The 15,444-nt window shown below is 35.5% G+C and overlaps 1 protein-coding gene across 1 annotated transcript in view; it reads right to left on the reverse strand.

Annotated features, from left to right (window-relative positions):
- Window positions 1-375: 375 nt before the first annotated feature.
- Window positions 376-15,444, reverse strand: part of LOC127872808 (uncharacterized) — a 146,955-nt gene continuing 131,886 nt past the window's right edge. Inside the window, exons 30-32 of the mRNA XM_052416224.1 lie at window positions 14,509-14,690; window positions 4,707-4,739; window positions 376-2,456 (exon numbers count right to left, since the gene is read on the reverse strand). Of these exons, the coding sequence (XP_052272184.1) occupies window positions 2,352-2,456; window positions 4,707-4,739; window positions 14,509-14,690 (320 nt within the window). The 3' untranslated portion in view covers window positions 376-2,351. The remainder of the gene's footprint in view (window positions 2,457-4,706; window positions 4,740-14,508; window positions 14,691-15,444) is intronic.

The raw sequence follows: 15,444 nt of genomic DNA on the forward strand, positions 1-15,444 counted from the left end.
CCGTGACCTAGTTTTTGACCCGACAAGGCCCATGTTTGAACTTGGCCTAGACATCATTTAGATACAACTTCTGACCAAGTTTGGTGAAGATCGGATGAAAACTACTTGAATTAGAGAGCGGACACTTAATACGGACCGACAGACAGACCGACAGACAAGTTCACTCCTATATACCCCCCTAAACTTCGTTTGTGGGGTTATTATAAACTTACGCGGGAAAAAGTTACATTGATGTTGTACATAACATGCAGTCTCATGTAGATTAACATTTGAGCCAAGTTTTCCGAAAATAATATCGTGGGACAAGTTAGAGCAAAGCCTGCAGTATGGACTAAGGGAGAATACACCATTATGACAAGTTGACAACTTGCTCAGTTATATTTTACATTTTATTACCAAAATCGCAAAGTAATTAGAAACAATTTAATAACTACTAGTATGTGAAATAAACAATCACATGTTAATATTCAAGGAATTTCTGAATCTTATACTCTTATCTCATCTTTTTATACTAGTTTCAAATTTTACTTTATCTTTTAGACATAATGTATCCCACAGGAGAGAGATTTCCCTTCATTTGTTTTCTAAAAACATACAGTGTGCATACTGACAAAAACCATTTTACTTTCAGTTCTTAATAATGCACAGATAAGTACAGGTTGACTACTGTCATCAGTAGAAACAAACAAGACATCAAGAACAAACAAAAATACATAGCATGTTGTTTATAATGTGAAATAACATGCTATGCTTGAAGTAATAAATTCAACAACAGGTCAACTCTATTCTATTCATAGATCATATAGTGTTTTATTTGTGAAATCTGCATATTCTGTATTATCTTATGCTTCAAGAAATGCATGTATATAGGTATACACAGAGCATGTACATAGGTATACACAGAGCATGTACATAGGTATACACAGAGCTCCAGATAAGGATTTAGTCTAAAGGGTATTTAACCCCCTGATATTATTGTTAAAGCGTATTTTACTCCTTTGTTTCAGCAATTAAGGGTATTTAGAAATATTTATGGGTATTTTCCATTTCCATAGAAAACTGACAAAGTAAATGGCGTGTTTAATCTAGAAATATTAATATTTGTTGTTTATATTATTAAATGCAAACAAAATGAATTTAAAATGACGATATTAACAGACTTTCTTTAAAAATATTCCTGCAGGAGCCGCTGGTCGCTTAAAACATCCCTTTTTCATCCACAAACATGATGGGCCGCCATTTTTATTACAACCTTATTTTGATTGACTTACTTTTGCTTCAAATGTTAACTTACACTAAAAATACGTAACAAGATTTGTATTGCGTTTTGTTATGTACTGGGCCGATTTTTAATGCGTTATTATATTTTTTCAATGCGTAAATACGCAGATACGCCTCTTATCTGGAGCTCTTGGTATACATGTAATCAAATTGACAACATATGTTAGTTTATTGTAAGATAGATTTTCTGTAAAATGCTTTGAAATACAAAGCCTATTTAATGTGCATAATTAAAATTTTTAAGTCACACATGTATTCTTCACTTGTACTGTACAATAAATTATTTTTTTACACATCAAACAAAATAAGACATACACGCTCCAATTACAAAATACTAACCATTCAATAAAGGATACCAATACAGCACATTCTGACTAAATTAAACACAGTGTAAAACATAGAACAAAATATGCACAGTAAGAATCAATATCATACGGAATATTATGAAAGTCTGGTGGTCCCCTACTTCATGTAGAAATGTTTATATAGGGGAAAACCAGTAACTTTCACTTTGTCCAAAAGTTTTTAAATGAATACCATCCAATACAAGCAAACACACCTATAAACTTTGCTGTGGTATTTTATGCAGTGGGTATTTTATTTTCCCCAATTATGTATAGGTAGAGGACCAACCTTACACAAATTCACAAGCTATTTTTTCCCCTTTATCTCCTACCAACAGAAGCCATGCATAGATCTTGATCAACACTCACCAACCACTTCCTACACTTGAGGATAAAGACTTCAGAACAATTAAAGTCATTTGCAAATATGCATACATGTAGTTCTATTGTTGTCTAATCAATATAAAATGTTCTAAATACAGATGGTAATGTATTTTAAGCAGAGAAATGCAAATGCAATATTAAACTGTAAGCTTACAAAAAACACATAAAAAATATTCCTTAGTCTTAATATAAAGTCTTGAAATGGCATCTGAATACAGCCCTCTCTTATTCTAGTCCTCAGAATACACATTCTGAACTCTTCACTAAAACCTTTAAAGCCACCAATACAAAAGCCTGTGATGACACCTATGTAGATGCTGTCATAGATAGCAGTGTGGACGCCTATTGGTCTGCCCTCTTACGCTTGTCGATGGTGGAGAGAAGGTCTATCAACTGGACACTCCCTTCCTCATCCTCTCCTTTTAATGTCTCAGAAAACTGTTCACGCTGAAATAGTCACAAACATTGCTACCAGGGCCTGTCATTATAAACTGATTCCCATTCAATTCCATCTTTTAAAACGGTATAATCATTTGATTGTTTTAAATTTACTTTTAAACAGTTATTCATTCAACTGCAATGTGGTTCCATAGACCACTGCCAGGTTCACTTCAAGTCCCAGAGCATATATAAAATGCGGATGATTTTGTAGAAAAAGATTTTGATGAACATATCACAGACCAAAATTCACATAAAACAAACTTACATGTATGCTTTTTAAGCATGCACTGAAATATTTTCCATGCACAGGGGCTTTAAATTTAGGTAACTTGATCAATGTCAGAAATTTATTGAGCCCATTGCCATTCATAAAGAAATTATTTAAACCAGGAGCATGACCTTCACATTTCAGCTCATGTCCTCTCAAAAAGGGTGACCATGCAAGGCACGATATTTTCTAATTGCAATCCAAATGATAAAGTTAAAAGTCTGCCAAAGCTATATCATGTCCATACTTTGAGCTTGGGAAACAGAGAAACCCAAATAAGTGTTGTATGTAGTGAATTAAAACACCAATAGGCAACTTAAACAAGAGTGCCAAACTGTCACAAGATACGCCCGTTCGGAGGTTTTGGACACCATGCTTAATGCTTGAAATGCACTAAGTGACCTCGAGACCTAGTTATTGACCCGGCATGACCCATATTTGAACTTGACCTAGATATCATTTAGATGTAACATCTGACTAAATTTGGTGAAGATCAAATGAAAACTACTTCAATTAGAGAGCGGGCACCATGCTAAATGCTTGAAATTCATTATGTGTCCGATCGTGACCTCGTTTTTGACCCGGCATGACCCATATTCGAATTTGATCTACATATCATCTAGACTCAACTTCTGACCAAATTAGGTGATGATCAGATGCAAACTACTTCAATTAGAAGGCGGACACCATGCTAAATGCTTGAAATGCACTAAGTAACCTTGTGACCTAGTTTTTGACCCGGCATGACCCATATTCGAACTTGACCTAGATATCAACTAGATGCAACTACTGACCAAGTTTGGTGAAGATCGGATGAATACAATTTGAATTAGAGTCCGGACAAAGTGGCGCCGTTGAAAATGCACTAATTGACCCTATGACCTAGTTTTTGACCCGGCATGACCCATATTCGAACTTGGCCTATATATCAACTAGATGCAACTGCTGACCAAGTCTGCTGACCAAGTTTGGTGAAGATCGGATGAAGAGTCCGGACAAAGTGATGCCTTCCGCCCGCCGCCAAGGGGTTTCACATAATACGTCCCGTATTTTATACGGGCGTATAAAAAGCTGTTTAAAGTTGTAAAAATATATACCAGGTATGTTAAATGTGTAATTTATGAAGCAAAAGCTAAAATTGCCACTTTAAGGAAAGTCAGAAAGCATACCTAGCCAACACGAAGGGCATTGTTAAAATCTTGTTAAACAAGATGTGTTTGTGAAACACAATGTCCCCCTATATGATGTTTGACATTGTAGGATGACCTTACCTTGTGAAGGATGACCTTGACCTTGACCTTTCACCACTCAAAATGTGCAGCTCCATGAGATACACATGCATGCCAAATATCAAGTTGCTATCTTCAATATTGCAAAAGTATTCATAAAATAAGCGATTTGGGCCACATATATTTGACCTCTGACCTTGAAGGATGACCTTGACCTTGACCTTTCACCACTCAAAATGAGCAGCTCCATGAGATGCACATGCATGCCAAATATCAAGTTGCTATCTTCAATATTGCAAAAGTATTCATAAAATGAGCGATTTTGGTCACATATAATTGACCTCTGACCTAAAAAGGATGACCTTGACCTTTCACCACTCAAAATGTGCAGCTCCATGAGATACACATGCATGCCAAATATCAAGTTGCTATCTTCAATATTGCAAAAGTATTCATAAAATGAGCGATTTTGGCCACATATATTTGACCTCTGACCTTGAAGGATGACCTTGACCTTTCACCACTCAAAATGTGCAGCTTCATGAGATACACATGCATGCCAAATATGAAGTTGCTATCTTCAATATAGCAAAAATTATTGCAAAATGTTAAAGTTGGCGCAAACAGACAGACAGACCAACAGACAGACAGGGCAAAAACAATATGTCCCCCACTACTATAGTGGGGGACATAAAAATTATAATCAGATTTCATAAAATGTACTGTTCCTAAAAATGAGTGATATATATCATTTCATACCCTCGCTTGTCGTTGCTGTTGCTGTCTTAGTGACTGAAAGAAAATGCAGAAGAGATAATTTAATATACGTAACTGCATAGGTAGAAAGTGCATGTTTCAAATACAACTGTATATATCACTTTGCTGTATGACATAAGTTTTAATTTCAATGATTATTTCAAGGAGCTTCCAAACCTTTGTATGAGAAAATTCAAGTAAAAGCGATTTCTTAAACTGTTTGGATAACCATTGGCCATCAATCTTGGCCATAATCCTTATATTAAGTTTCATAGTAATTGAGGGACACACTTGGGGTTGAACTGAGATGAAGACTTCAATGGTTTTAGTAACAATGAACCAAGATGAGGACTTAAGTGGTCTTAACCCTTTGCATGCTGGGTAATTTGTCTTCTGCTAAAATGTTGTCTGCTGAATTTCTAAAATTAGCATTTTCTTGATTTTTTTCAAAGAATACTATCAGAATAGCAAACAGTTTGGATCCTGATGAGACGCCACATTGTGTGGCGTCTCATCAGGATCCAAACTGTTTGCAAAGGCCTTCAAAATTCGGTTCCCGCACTGAAAGGGTTAATAACAATGTACTGAGATGAAGAGGAGGAAGAAATATCAACGTTTTTTTGTTACATATTTTAATGAACTCTATATGAGGGCTGACCCTTATTGTTGAAAAATTGCACAGCTCTGATAGTAGGTGCATTATTGTTAATATTTTACATGTGTAATTTTTTTTTGGTGTGCACTTATATCATTCATGATATCTATTTAGAAGTTCCTTATCCCTGGTAATATATGAATGGGAAAATATTGCTGAAATTTTGCAGAAAATCTAAATATTGCCTCTTAAGTAATAATTATCCTAATTGTGTTGTATAAAACTCGTCCCTTTAACGCTCAGAAGAAAACTTAAAATGGCTATATGCAAAGTAACTCGCTGGCTGTTGAGGCTTTGTGTTGTGTGCTGCTCATCAGTATATTATATGGATTCACGAGATAAACCAGTCAACCTACCAAAACAATCAGTTAATCAGTTTCATTTTAAGAAAAGGTTAACCAGATTTTAAAATGATACTTTGTTCATAGAATGAATTGTACGATTTTGCTTATTTTGTGTGACATACTGCCTACTTACGTGTTTAGTTAGAACAATATGCTACACCAACGACAGCAATAAATAACGTGTCAACAAACACAGTAATAAAGCAATAAATCAGTAGTTTTGTGGCTACACACATTTTGTTAATTGGTACTATCTGTTTGTTTTACGCAACAAAATTTAACTTGCAAACTGCAGGGATTGGAGGCTTTTGGCGTAGACGTAACTTAGACAGTTATCTAACTCGCAAAAGTCAATTGAGATGTTGGACGGCTTAGTTTGATATTTTTTAAACAATATCCCACGCTTAATGCTCTCGAAAGTTAAGTATTTATAAGTGACAATTGTATCATGATTATCATTAGTTGTTAAAATTTTGATCAGTTAACGTCGTATTTTTTTTATCAGAATTTTTATTCGCTCAGTTGAATTATCCGAAGGGATATTAAAAAATTATAACTCTCTGATTATACTCCTTTAATTGACGTTTCGGCATAATGCCTTTATCAAAACATTGGAAATTATATGTTAACTACATTTTTACGTCTTTTGACTGCACAATTTAAATAACAAAGAAAAATGTTTTTAAACGTCAAATGACGTTGTACATGATGACGTCATAAATGGCGTTATATAAAATGGCGCCAAAAAAATGTAAAAATTCGCCAAAAATGAAATGACGTTAAACACTTACATATTGTATCTTAATCCTATGTTAAATGTGTGCTTTATATATTTAATAAATTGATATTTTACAATAAAATATTCATCATCATATGTAATTATAATCTACCTTAACTTATTATCATAAATTAAATAGGGTAAACTTATTTAATGACTCTTATTATTTCAATCCATATCTATGTATAATATTCTAATGATATTTGATTAAATAATCATATATACTTGCTATTCTATATATCATATACACATTATGGACAAGATAAATTGCATAAAGTACTATTATTTTTACATTCATTTATGTTGATGATTAATATAAAATGTTTTTCACATATATTTTTTACAAGATAGTTTCCCGTAGCAGGACATCAAGTTGATTTTTTGTATTTAGTCCATTTGGTGATTGCGTTTGAAACTTCTTTATAAATTCAAATTCTTTAATAAGTCTGTAATAATGGGAACTGTCTGTTATTTGTGTTAACACTGATACACCCATATCCTGCACTGTGTGGCCAGCACCATTGAAATGTTCTGAGATTGGTTTCTCTCTTCGTAGTCGCACGTCAGCCTCGTGTTCTTTGGCACGTTCCTTTAATGATCTGCTTGTCTCTCCGACGTATACCATCTTTTGGCATTTAATACAAAATATACCGTACACCAAGTTATAAATGTTACAGTCCTGTTTTATTGCTTCGTTTGGAATGTCACTTTTTGGGTTGTTATGAAAACCTCTTTTCAACATTTTACAGACTATACAATTAGTCTTACACGATTGTGGTATTAGTTGAAAACGTTTGTTTATGTCTTTATTTGTTTGTCCATGAACTAAAATGTCACCGATATTCCTATCTCGTCTGTATGCAACTATTGGTACGTCTGGGAATATATTTTTCATTCTGTCTGATTTATATAGTTTGTCTGTATGTTTTCGAATTATTGAGTGGATATTTGGAAGGTTGTTAGAATAAGTTATAGCTAGTGGTACTCTCTTGTTGGCTGTTTTATTTGTTTCTTTCTTCTTAAGTAAGTCTTTCCTATTTAAATTATCAACTCGGGATAGCTCATGGTTTACAAATTTATTTGGATATCCTCTTTTTTGTAGATTCTGTTTTAGTTCTTTTTTACGATGTTTGTATTTGTTTTCGTCAGTTAACATATAATTTCCAATGTTTTGATAAAGGCATTATGCCGAAACGTCAATTAAAGGAGTATAATCAGAGAGAATTTTTATTAGTAATTAACATCATAAACAATGCCACCAGAGTCTGAGACAATTTTTAAATAAAAAAGAAAATTATAAAACTGATTTAATTACAAAACAATGATCAAACCGTTTTTCAAGAAATAAATCATTATTAAAATGGAATGAACAAGGAAACACAACCTTGTTGTGAGCGATACAACACAAAGGTGACATAATTAGTCAAACTAAAAAATAAGTCTAAGCTTACATTGTGTAGTTCTTATAACTTTAACTCATACGCTTTCATGCAGGAACAAGAGCACCGCATAGCGGGTGCCAACGCTCGGCTGTGGGTGCAGTTTTGAATAAATGAAAGCTTGTCAGAAGATTTTTTTTATATTAGAGATCACAGTGACTTTGACCTTTGACCTAGTGACCCAAAAAGGGGTTTGCATCAAGGTCCAGCTACATATGAAGTTTCAAAGTTGTTGGTGGAAGCGCTTTGATTTTAGAGCCAATGTTAAGGTTTAAGCACGACGCGAACGGCAGATGAGCTTGCTATGGCAATACCTCGATTTTTCCGAAAACAGCCGAGCTAAAAATTAATAGAAAATCTAGCATCATTTACTCAATAATTAAAACAAGACTATTGTCAAGCAGTATAAGTCAGAAATTTCACCAGTTTCAGATTTTTTAAAATATATATTTGTTGCCATAGCAACCAGAATTTTTGACATAGGAACAAAATGAAATGACGTGCATAATGTCCATATTGCCATCTATCCATGTTTCAAGATTCATGAACAAATATTAAGAACTTTAAAAGTTATCGCAGGATCCAGAAAACCACCATTTCAGCAGTATTTCTAGTCTATTTGTTGCCATAGCAACCAGAATTATTGACATAGGACGAAATGAAATGATGTGCATAATGTCCATATTGCAGGCTTTCTAAAAAGGCCGGACCGTCGGTCATCAGGAAAAATTCTTTACGGTCCGGCGAAGTTTCCAATATCGCCGGTCCTTGTGACAGGCCAAAAAAATTATGACTAAATACTGAAAAGTCTAATACTTGCCAAAAGAACAAAAACACCTCATTAGAATCACTCTTTTCTGGAATTTTGAGTATTTTTGTCATTTAGAACACTTACGCACGAGTGCTCTCCCTTTGTTATGTTTTTTTCGAGAAGAAACGAAACTCTTACTCATTTTGTTCGTATTTTTTTACAATTTATTAAAAAATAAGCGGCATATAAAACATTTTATAAAGCTACTATTAATCCGTAAACAAACTTACATAATTGGGTATTACGTTATTTTAAAATCATAGCATCACCCTAGAAAAATCATGACCTACTTTCTACTGAACACCGGAAATCATATAAATAATCACAGTTATAATCATTGATAAATGATAACTATCAAATAAATTAAGAACACACATCAATCTTCCAGCATTTCTTGAGGGTTTTTCGTTAAAGTCACGATACTATTAGGAGGTCTGATACTATGATAACAAGGGCTGTTTGAAAAACATGCATGCCCCCCATATGGGCTGTCCGTTGTAGTGGCAGCCATTGTGTGAATATGATTTTTGTCACTGTGACCTTGACCTTTGACCTAGTGACCTGAAAATCAATAGGGGTCATCTGCGAGTCACGATCAATGTACCTATGAAGTGTCATGATCCTAGGCAAAACCGTTCTTGAATTATAATCAAAAATCATTTTACTATTTCCGATCACCGTGACCTTGACCTTTGAACTTGTGACCTCAAAATCAATAGGGGTCATCTGCAAGTCATGATCAATCTACCTATGAAGTTACATGATCCTACGCGTATGCCTTCTTGAGTTATCATCCGGAAACCATTTTACTATTTCGGGTCACCGTGACCTTGACCTTTGACCTAGTGACCTCAAAATCAATAGGGGTCATCTGCAAGTCATGATCAATCTACCCACAAAGTTTCATGATCCTAGGCCTATGCGTTCTTGAGTTATCATTCAAAAACCATTTTACTATTTCTGGTCACCGTGACCTTGACCTTTGACCTAGTGACCTCAAAATCAATAGGGGTCATCTGCAAGTCATGATCAATGCACCTATGAAGTTTCATGATCCTAGGCCCAAGCGTTCTTGAGTTATCGTCTGACAATCACCTGGTGGACGGACCGACAGACAGACCTACCGACAGACCAACATGAGCAAAGCAATAAGCCCCCTCTTCTTCGAAGGGGGGCATAATAAAGCTCATTGGGTCATTGTCGACCTGAAATGGCCCACAGGTCACCCAGGGTGACTAGACGCCGATTCATGTCACCCTGGGGTGACTTCAAGCCGACGCTAAAACACGCAAGTGTTTTGTTTTACTTTATTGAGTGTACTTATACACAGACTGCACATTGCAATAAATATGAGTTAAACTTTACATAATTCTTAATTAAGTTATCAACTCACGCTGTTCGGTCAGGTGAATTTTTTGTTTTCGGACAGGCTAATTTTTCCATCAGCCTGTCCGGTTGACAGACACTTTTTGGGACTTTTCAGGAAGCCTGATATTGACATCTATCCATGTTCCAAGTTTCATGAAAAAAAAATTAAGAACTTTTAAAGTTATCGCAGGATCCAGAAAATTGTGACAGACTGGCTGACTGACTGACAGACGGAGCGCAAACCATAAGTCCCCTCCGGTGAAAGCGGTAGAGGACTAATAAATGTTTCTGTGAGAAACTGGTAAGGCCACTTATGTTATAAATGCAATCTTAAATTGCATGTACGAGCAATTTGACATGTTTTAATGTCTACTTAAACATTTTTACCTTTTAAGTTGTTTAGTAAACCGGTTAATAACCGGGTACAGTAAAAGGTTAACTGTTAAATGACTTTTGTAACCTGTTGCATCCCTAATGCTTTAGGAGTATAGTTTGTTATTTGTCATTGCAGTGTTAAAGGGACTTGTTCACAGTTAAGCAAAAGGACAATTTTCAAACAAGAGGGCCTGAAAGGCTCAAAGTCGCTCACCAGAGATAACAATATATTATTGGAATAAATCTTCTGACCAAGTTTCAAGAAGATTGGAAAATAAATGTGGCCTCTAGAGTGTTAACGAGGTTTTACTATAGCCATATAAGAAAAAATGCCCCACCCCTGGCAGCCATGCTTTTCAACCAACCGGCATCATTTTTGAACTCATCCAAGATATTATCAGGATGAATCTTCTGACCAAGTTTTATGAAGATCTGACAGTAAATGTGGCCTCTACAGTGTTAACAAGATTTTACTATAGCCATATAAGGAAAAATGCCCCGCCCCTTGGAAGCCTTGTTTTTCAAGCAAACATAATTATTTTCGAGCTCATCCAAGATATCATTAAGACCAATCTTCTGACTAAATTCATGAAGATTGGACAATAAATGTGGCCTCTAGAGCGTTAACAAGGTTTTACTATAGCCATATACTGTATAGTCATATAAGGAAAATGCCCCGCCCTTAGTGGCCATGTTTTTAAAGCAACAAAAATTATTTTCGGACTCATCCAAGATATCATTTGGACAAATCTTCTGACCAAGTTTCATGATGATCGGAAAATAAATGTGACCTCTAGAGTGTTAACAAGGTTTTACTATAGCAATATAAGAACAAGAGGGCCATGATGGCCCTGAATCGCTCACCTGACTCATTAAGATCAGATGAAAACTATGACCTCTATTGTCTACACAATGTTTTTCTATGATTTGACCTAGTGACCTAGTTCCTGACTCTAGATGACCCAAATACAATCCCAATCCAGTTTTCATCAAGATAAACATTCTGACCACAGTTCATAAATATTGGATGAAAACTGTGACCTCTATTGTCAACACAAGGTTTTTCTATTTATTTGACCTAGATTTTTACCCCAGATGACCCAAATACAATCCCACCCAGATTTCATCAAGAATTCTGACCAAATTTCATAAAGGTTGGATGAAAACTGTGATCTCTAATGTCTACACAAGGTTTTTCTATTATTTGACCTAGTGACCTAGTTTTTGACCCCAGATGATCCAAATAAAATCCCAACCCAGATTTCATCAAGATAAACATTCTGACCAAATTTCATAAAGATTGGATGAAAACTGTGACCTCTATTGTCTACAGAAGGTTGTTCTATTATTTGACCTAGTGACCTTGTTTTTGACCCCAGATGACCCAAATACAATCCCAAACCGGATTTCATCAAGATAAACATTTTGACCAAATTTCATCAAGATTGGATGCAAACTGTGACCTCTACTGTCTACACAAACAAATTGTTGACGGACGGACGCACGGACACACGCAGGCACGCACAACGGACGCCGGACATCACACGATCACATAAGCTCACTGTGTCACTTCATGAAAGGTGACCTAAAAATATGTGTCGGAGATAAACATGAACAGTTGTGGTTAAAATCCCATAGAAACAAGGGCTGTTTGTAAAACATGCATGCCCCCCTATATGGGCTATAAGTTGTAGTAGCAGCCATTGTGTGAATACGTTTTTTGTCACTGTGAATGGTGGTGGTGGTGGTGGTGGTGGTGGTGTAGTAGTAGTAGTAGTAGTAGTAGTAGTAGTAGTAGTAGTAGTAATAGTAGTTGTAGTAGTAGTAGTAGTAGTAGTAGTAGTAGTAGTAGAAGTAGTAGTAGTAGTAGTAGTAGAAGTAGTAGTAGAAGTAGTAGTAGTAGTAGTAGTAGTAGTAGTAGTAGTAGTGGTAGTAGTAGTAGTAGTAGTAGTAGTAGTAGTGGTAAAAGTAGTAGTAGTAGTGGCAGTAGTAGTAGAAGTAGTAATAGTAGACGTGGTGGTGGTGGTGGTGGTGGTGGTGGTGGTGGTAGTAGTACTAGAAGTAGTAGTACTAGTAGTAGTAGTAGTAGTAGTAGTAGTAGTAGTAGTAGTAGTAGTGGTAGTAGTAGTAGAAGTAGTAGTAGTAGTAGTAGTAGTAGTAGAAGTAGTAGTAGTAGTAGTAGTAGTAGTAGTAGTAGTAGTAGTAGTAGTAGTAGTAGCAGTAGCAGTAGCAGTAGCAGTAGCAGCATTACAAGACCAATACTTAAGAATGATCAAATGGGAAAAGGTAACATAGCACAAGCAGTAAATATGGGGCTCATTTACAGGTCAGATTTGGAATCTCTGCTGTAAAATGAGATTTTGAATGAATTAAAGGGAGGCAAATCTGTAATAAAAAGAACATGCATAAACCGTAGTTGTTTCCCTTGTTTGAACCATGCTAAATCCTTACAAGTTTGGAAAGAATTGGATGAAAAATTTGGACTTTATTGCATAAACACCATTTTCTCAATTCAAGGGGAGGTAATTCTGTACTTCATGGACCAATAATGCTCATTTTTTGTAGGGTTTGTGTCCTCATTGATATAAAGACACTGTGCAAATTTGGAAAGGATCGGACAAAAAATGTGGAAGATTTTTGAAAGTTTTCACAAAATAGGCAAAAACGAATAAACATGCAAAGTTCAACGAGCTCCTGCGGCCATGTTTTTTGACGAATCAAATTTCTTTGAACAACTTTTTCAGGGGAGCCCTCAAAGGTCATCCCTGTGAAATTTTTTGAAAATCTGATGAGCGGTTTCTGACAAGAAGATTTTTTAAGGTTTTTACCATATATGGTCATGGCGGCCATCTTGGTTATGTGATCAAATTTTTTTTAACAATTCTTTTGTCCCATTACCTAGGGATGCTCCACATGAAATTTAGTTGAAATTGGCTCAATGGTTTAGTAGAAGAAGATGTTTACAAATTTGTATACGGACGGACGGACGGCCGGACGCCGGACGCTGAGTGATCACAATAGCTCACCTCGAGCTATCGCTCAGGTGAGCTAAAAATGCCCCGCCCCCGTGTTGGCCAAGATATCGTTGAGACCAATCTTCTGACCAAATGTCATGAAGATTGGACAATAAAGGTGACCTCTAGAGAGTTAACTAGGCAAATGTTGACGCCACACAACAGACGACGGAAAAAAGGCGATAAAATTTTTTTTTATCGTAGATTCGTAACAGAATGTTTTAATTATATATAAACAATCAAAATAATAATCAAAAATGTTTTAAATATATGTTCGTTTATTTATAATATTCTAAATTGGGAAAACACCCATAAAGTGTATGTAACACTTTTCATCAATAATTTAGCAAAAACATGTATTATCAACACAGCGTTTAAAGTACCGGTTACCTCACAAGCTCAGCCAGCATGATGGAGTGGAAGCTGGTTACAATTTGCTTCAAAGGTCCAGGGTTCGTGCACCAGAGCTGGCACTTTTTAACTTTTTTCCATGTTATAATAATTATTTAAAACTATTCCAAATATTTTTAAAGTAAATTTATTACATAACATTTTTCAAAACACAAACAAGAGATGTGTTTGTCAGAAACATAATGCCCCCTACTGTGCAGCTTTGATTTTTTTTTTTATCATTTGGCAGGTACAAATAATTATCTCCCTTTAAAGCTTATTACTTCCCTTGGATTTGTTTTTTTAACCTTTGACATTGAAGGATGACATTGACCTTGACCTTTCAGGCTCAACATGTGCAGCTCCTTGAGATGCACATGCATGCCAAATATCAAGTTGCTATCTTCAATATTGCAAAAGTTATGACCAAGTTAAAATTTAGTGACAGACACACACGTACAATGACAGACAGGGCAAAAACAATACACCCCGATTATTCGATCCGGGGGCATAAAAAACTGTAACAAGTCCCTTTTAACATCCCCTAGTCATCACCATCAACTACTGCTGAAGTGAAGAGCCAGAGCCCAGTTAAGTGCCCACTGTGCATTGTCTTTGATACCTTGCCTACCTGTTTGAACTTGAGGGGGTTCTTAAGGATGTCCATGTCAAAGGGTAGCGGGCGGCCGTGTTGTCTTAGGAAGGACAAGTAAGCCCCGGCCGTATATCGGTCTCGCAACACCACCGTCATGTTGCTGCCAAACTTCTCATTGAAGAATGAGACACAGTCATCAACATCTTTTTCCGTTGCATCTGTCAGAGCATTGTTTAAAGGTGATTTTGATCTCAGATAAGTAAACTTGACAGTATGTTTTAATAAAATTAGTTTTCAATGCCAAAATTAACCTGAAACTGACGTTAAAGGCTAGAATTGAGTAAAATCTTTGACAGACAATACCACCCAAATACTATATTAATGGTATCAGGAAGACACAAATACAAGACACAATTCAAGCTAATAAGATATGGTTCTTAGTTCAGTACTAGGTTGATGTTGACAAACTATTAAATTTTATGCTAAGCCTTATGTGAATTATTTTTTACGAAACTAACCACACAGATTTGTTAATTCATCCATGGTAAAAATCCAAATTATTTTTTAAACACTTTCCAAAAATAAAGTTAATCAAGGACATTTTCCAATAACCACCAAAAATTATCAGTATTAATGTAACTTGAAAATATGAGTCTGTAATTTTTTGGTTCATTTGTTTGAATTTTGTCTGTTTTAAAAGCTTTTTAATTTATGTATAAATGTATGATATACATACTGGTATATGTATACAGGCCCTGGTGTATTGACAAAAACCTAAGTGTATGGTTTTAGGCCAATTTTGTGGATACAGGTTCTTGTGTATGGAAGCAGGTCTTGGTATTTGGATACAGGTCCTGGTGTATAAATAAGGCCCTGATGTATGAATACAGGTCCTGGAGTATGGACAAAGACCCAAGTGTATGGTTCCAGGTTTGTGGAAACAGGTCCTGGTGTATGGATACAGGTCCTGGT

Source organism: Dreissena polymorpha, chromosome 3, assembly GCF_020536995.1.
Source record: "Dreissena polymorpha isolate Duluth1 chromosome 3, UMN_Dpol_1.0, whole genome shotgun sequence".
Taxonomy (NCBI): Eukaryota; Metazoa; Mollusca; class Bivalvia; order Myida; family Dreissenidae; genus Dreissena; species Dreissena polymorpha.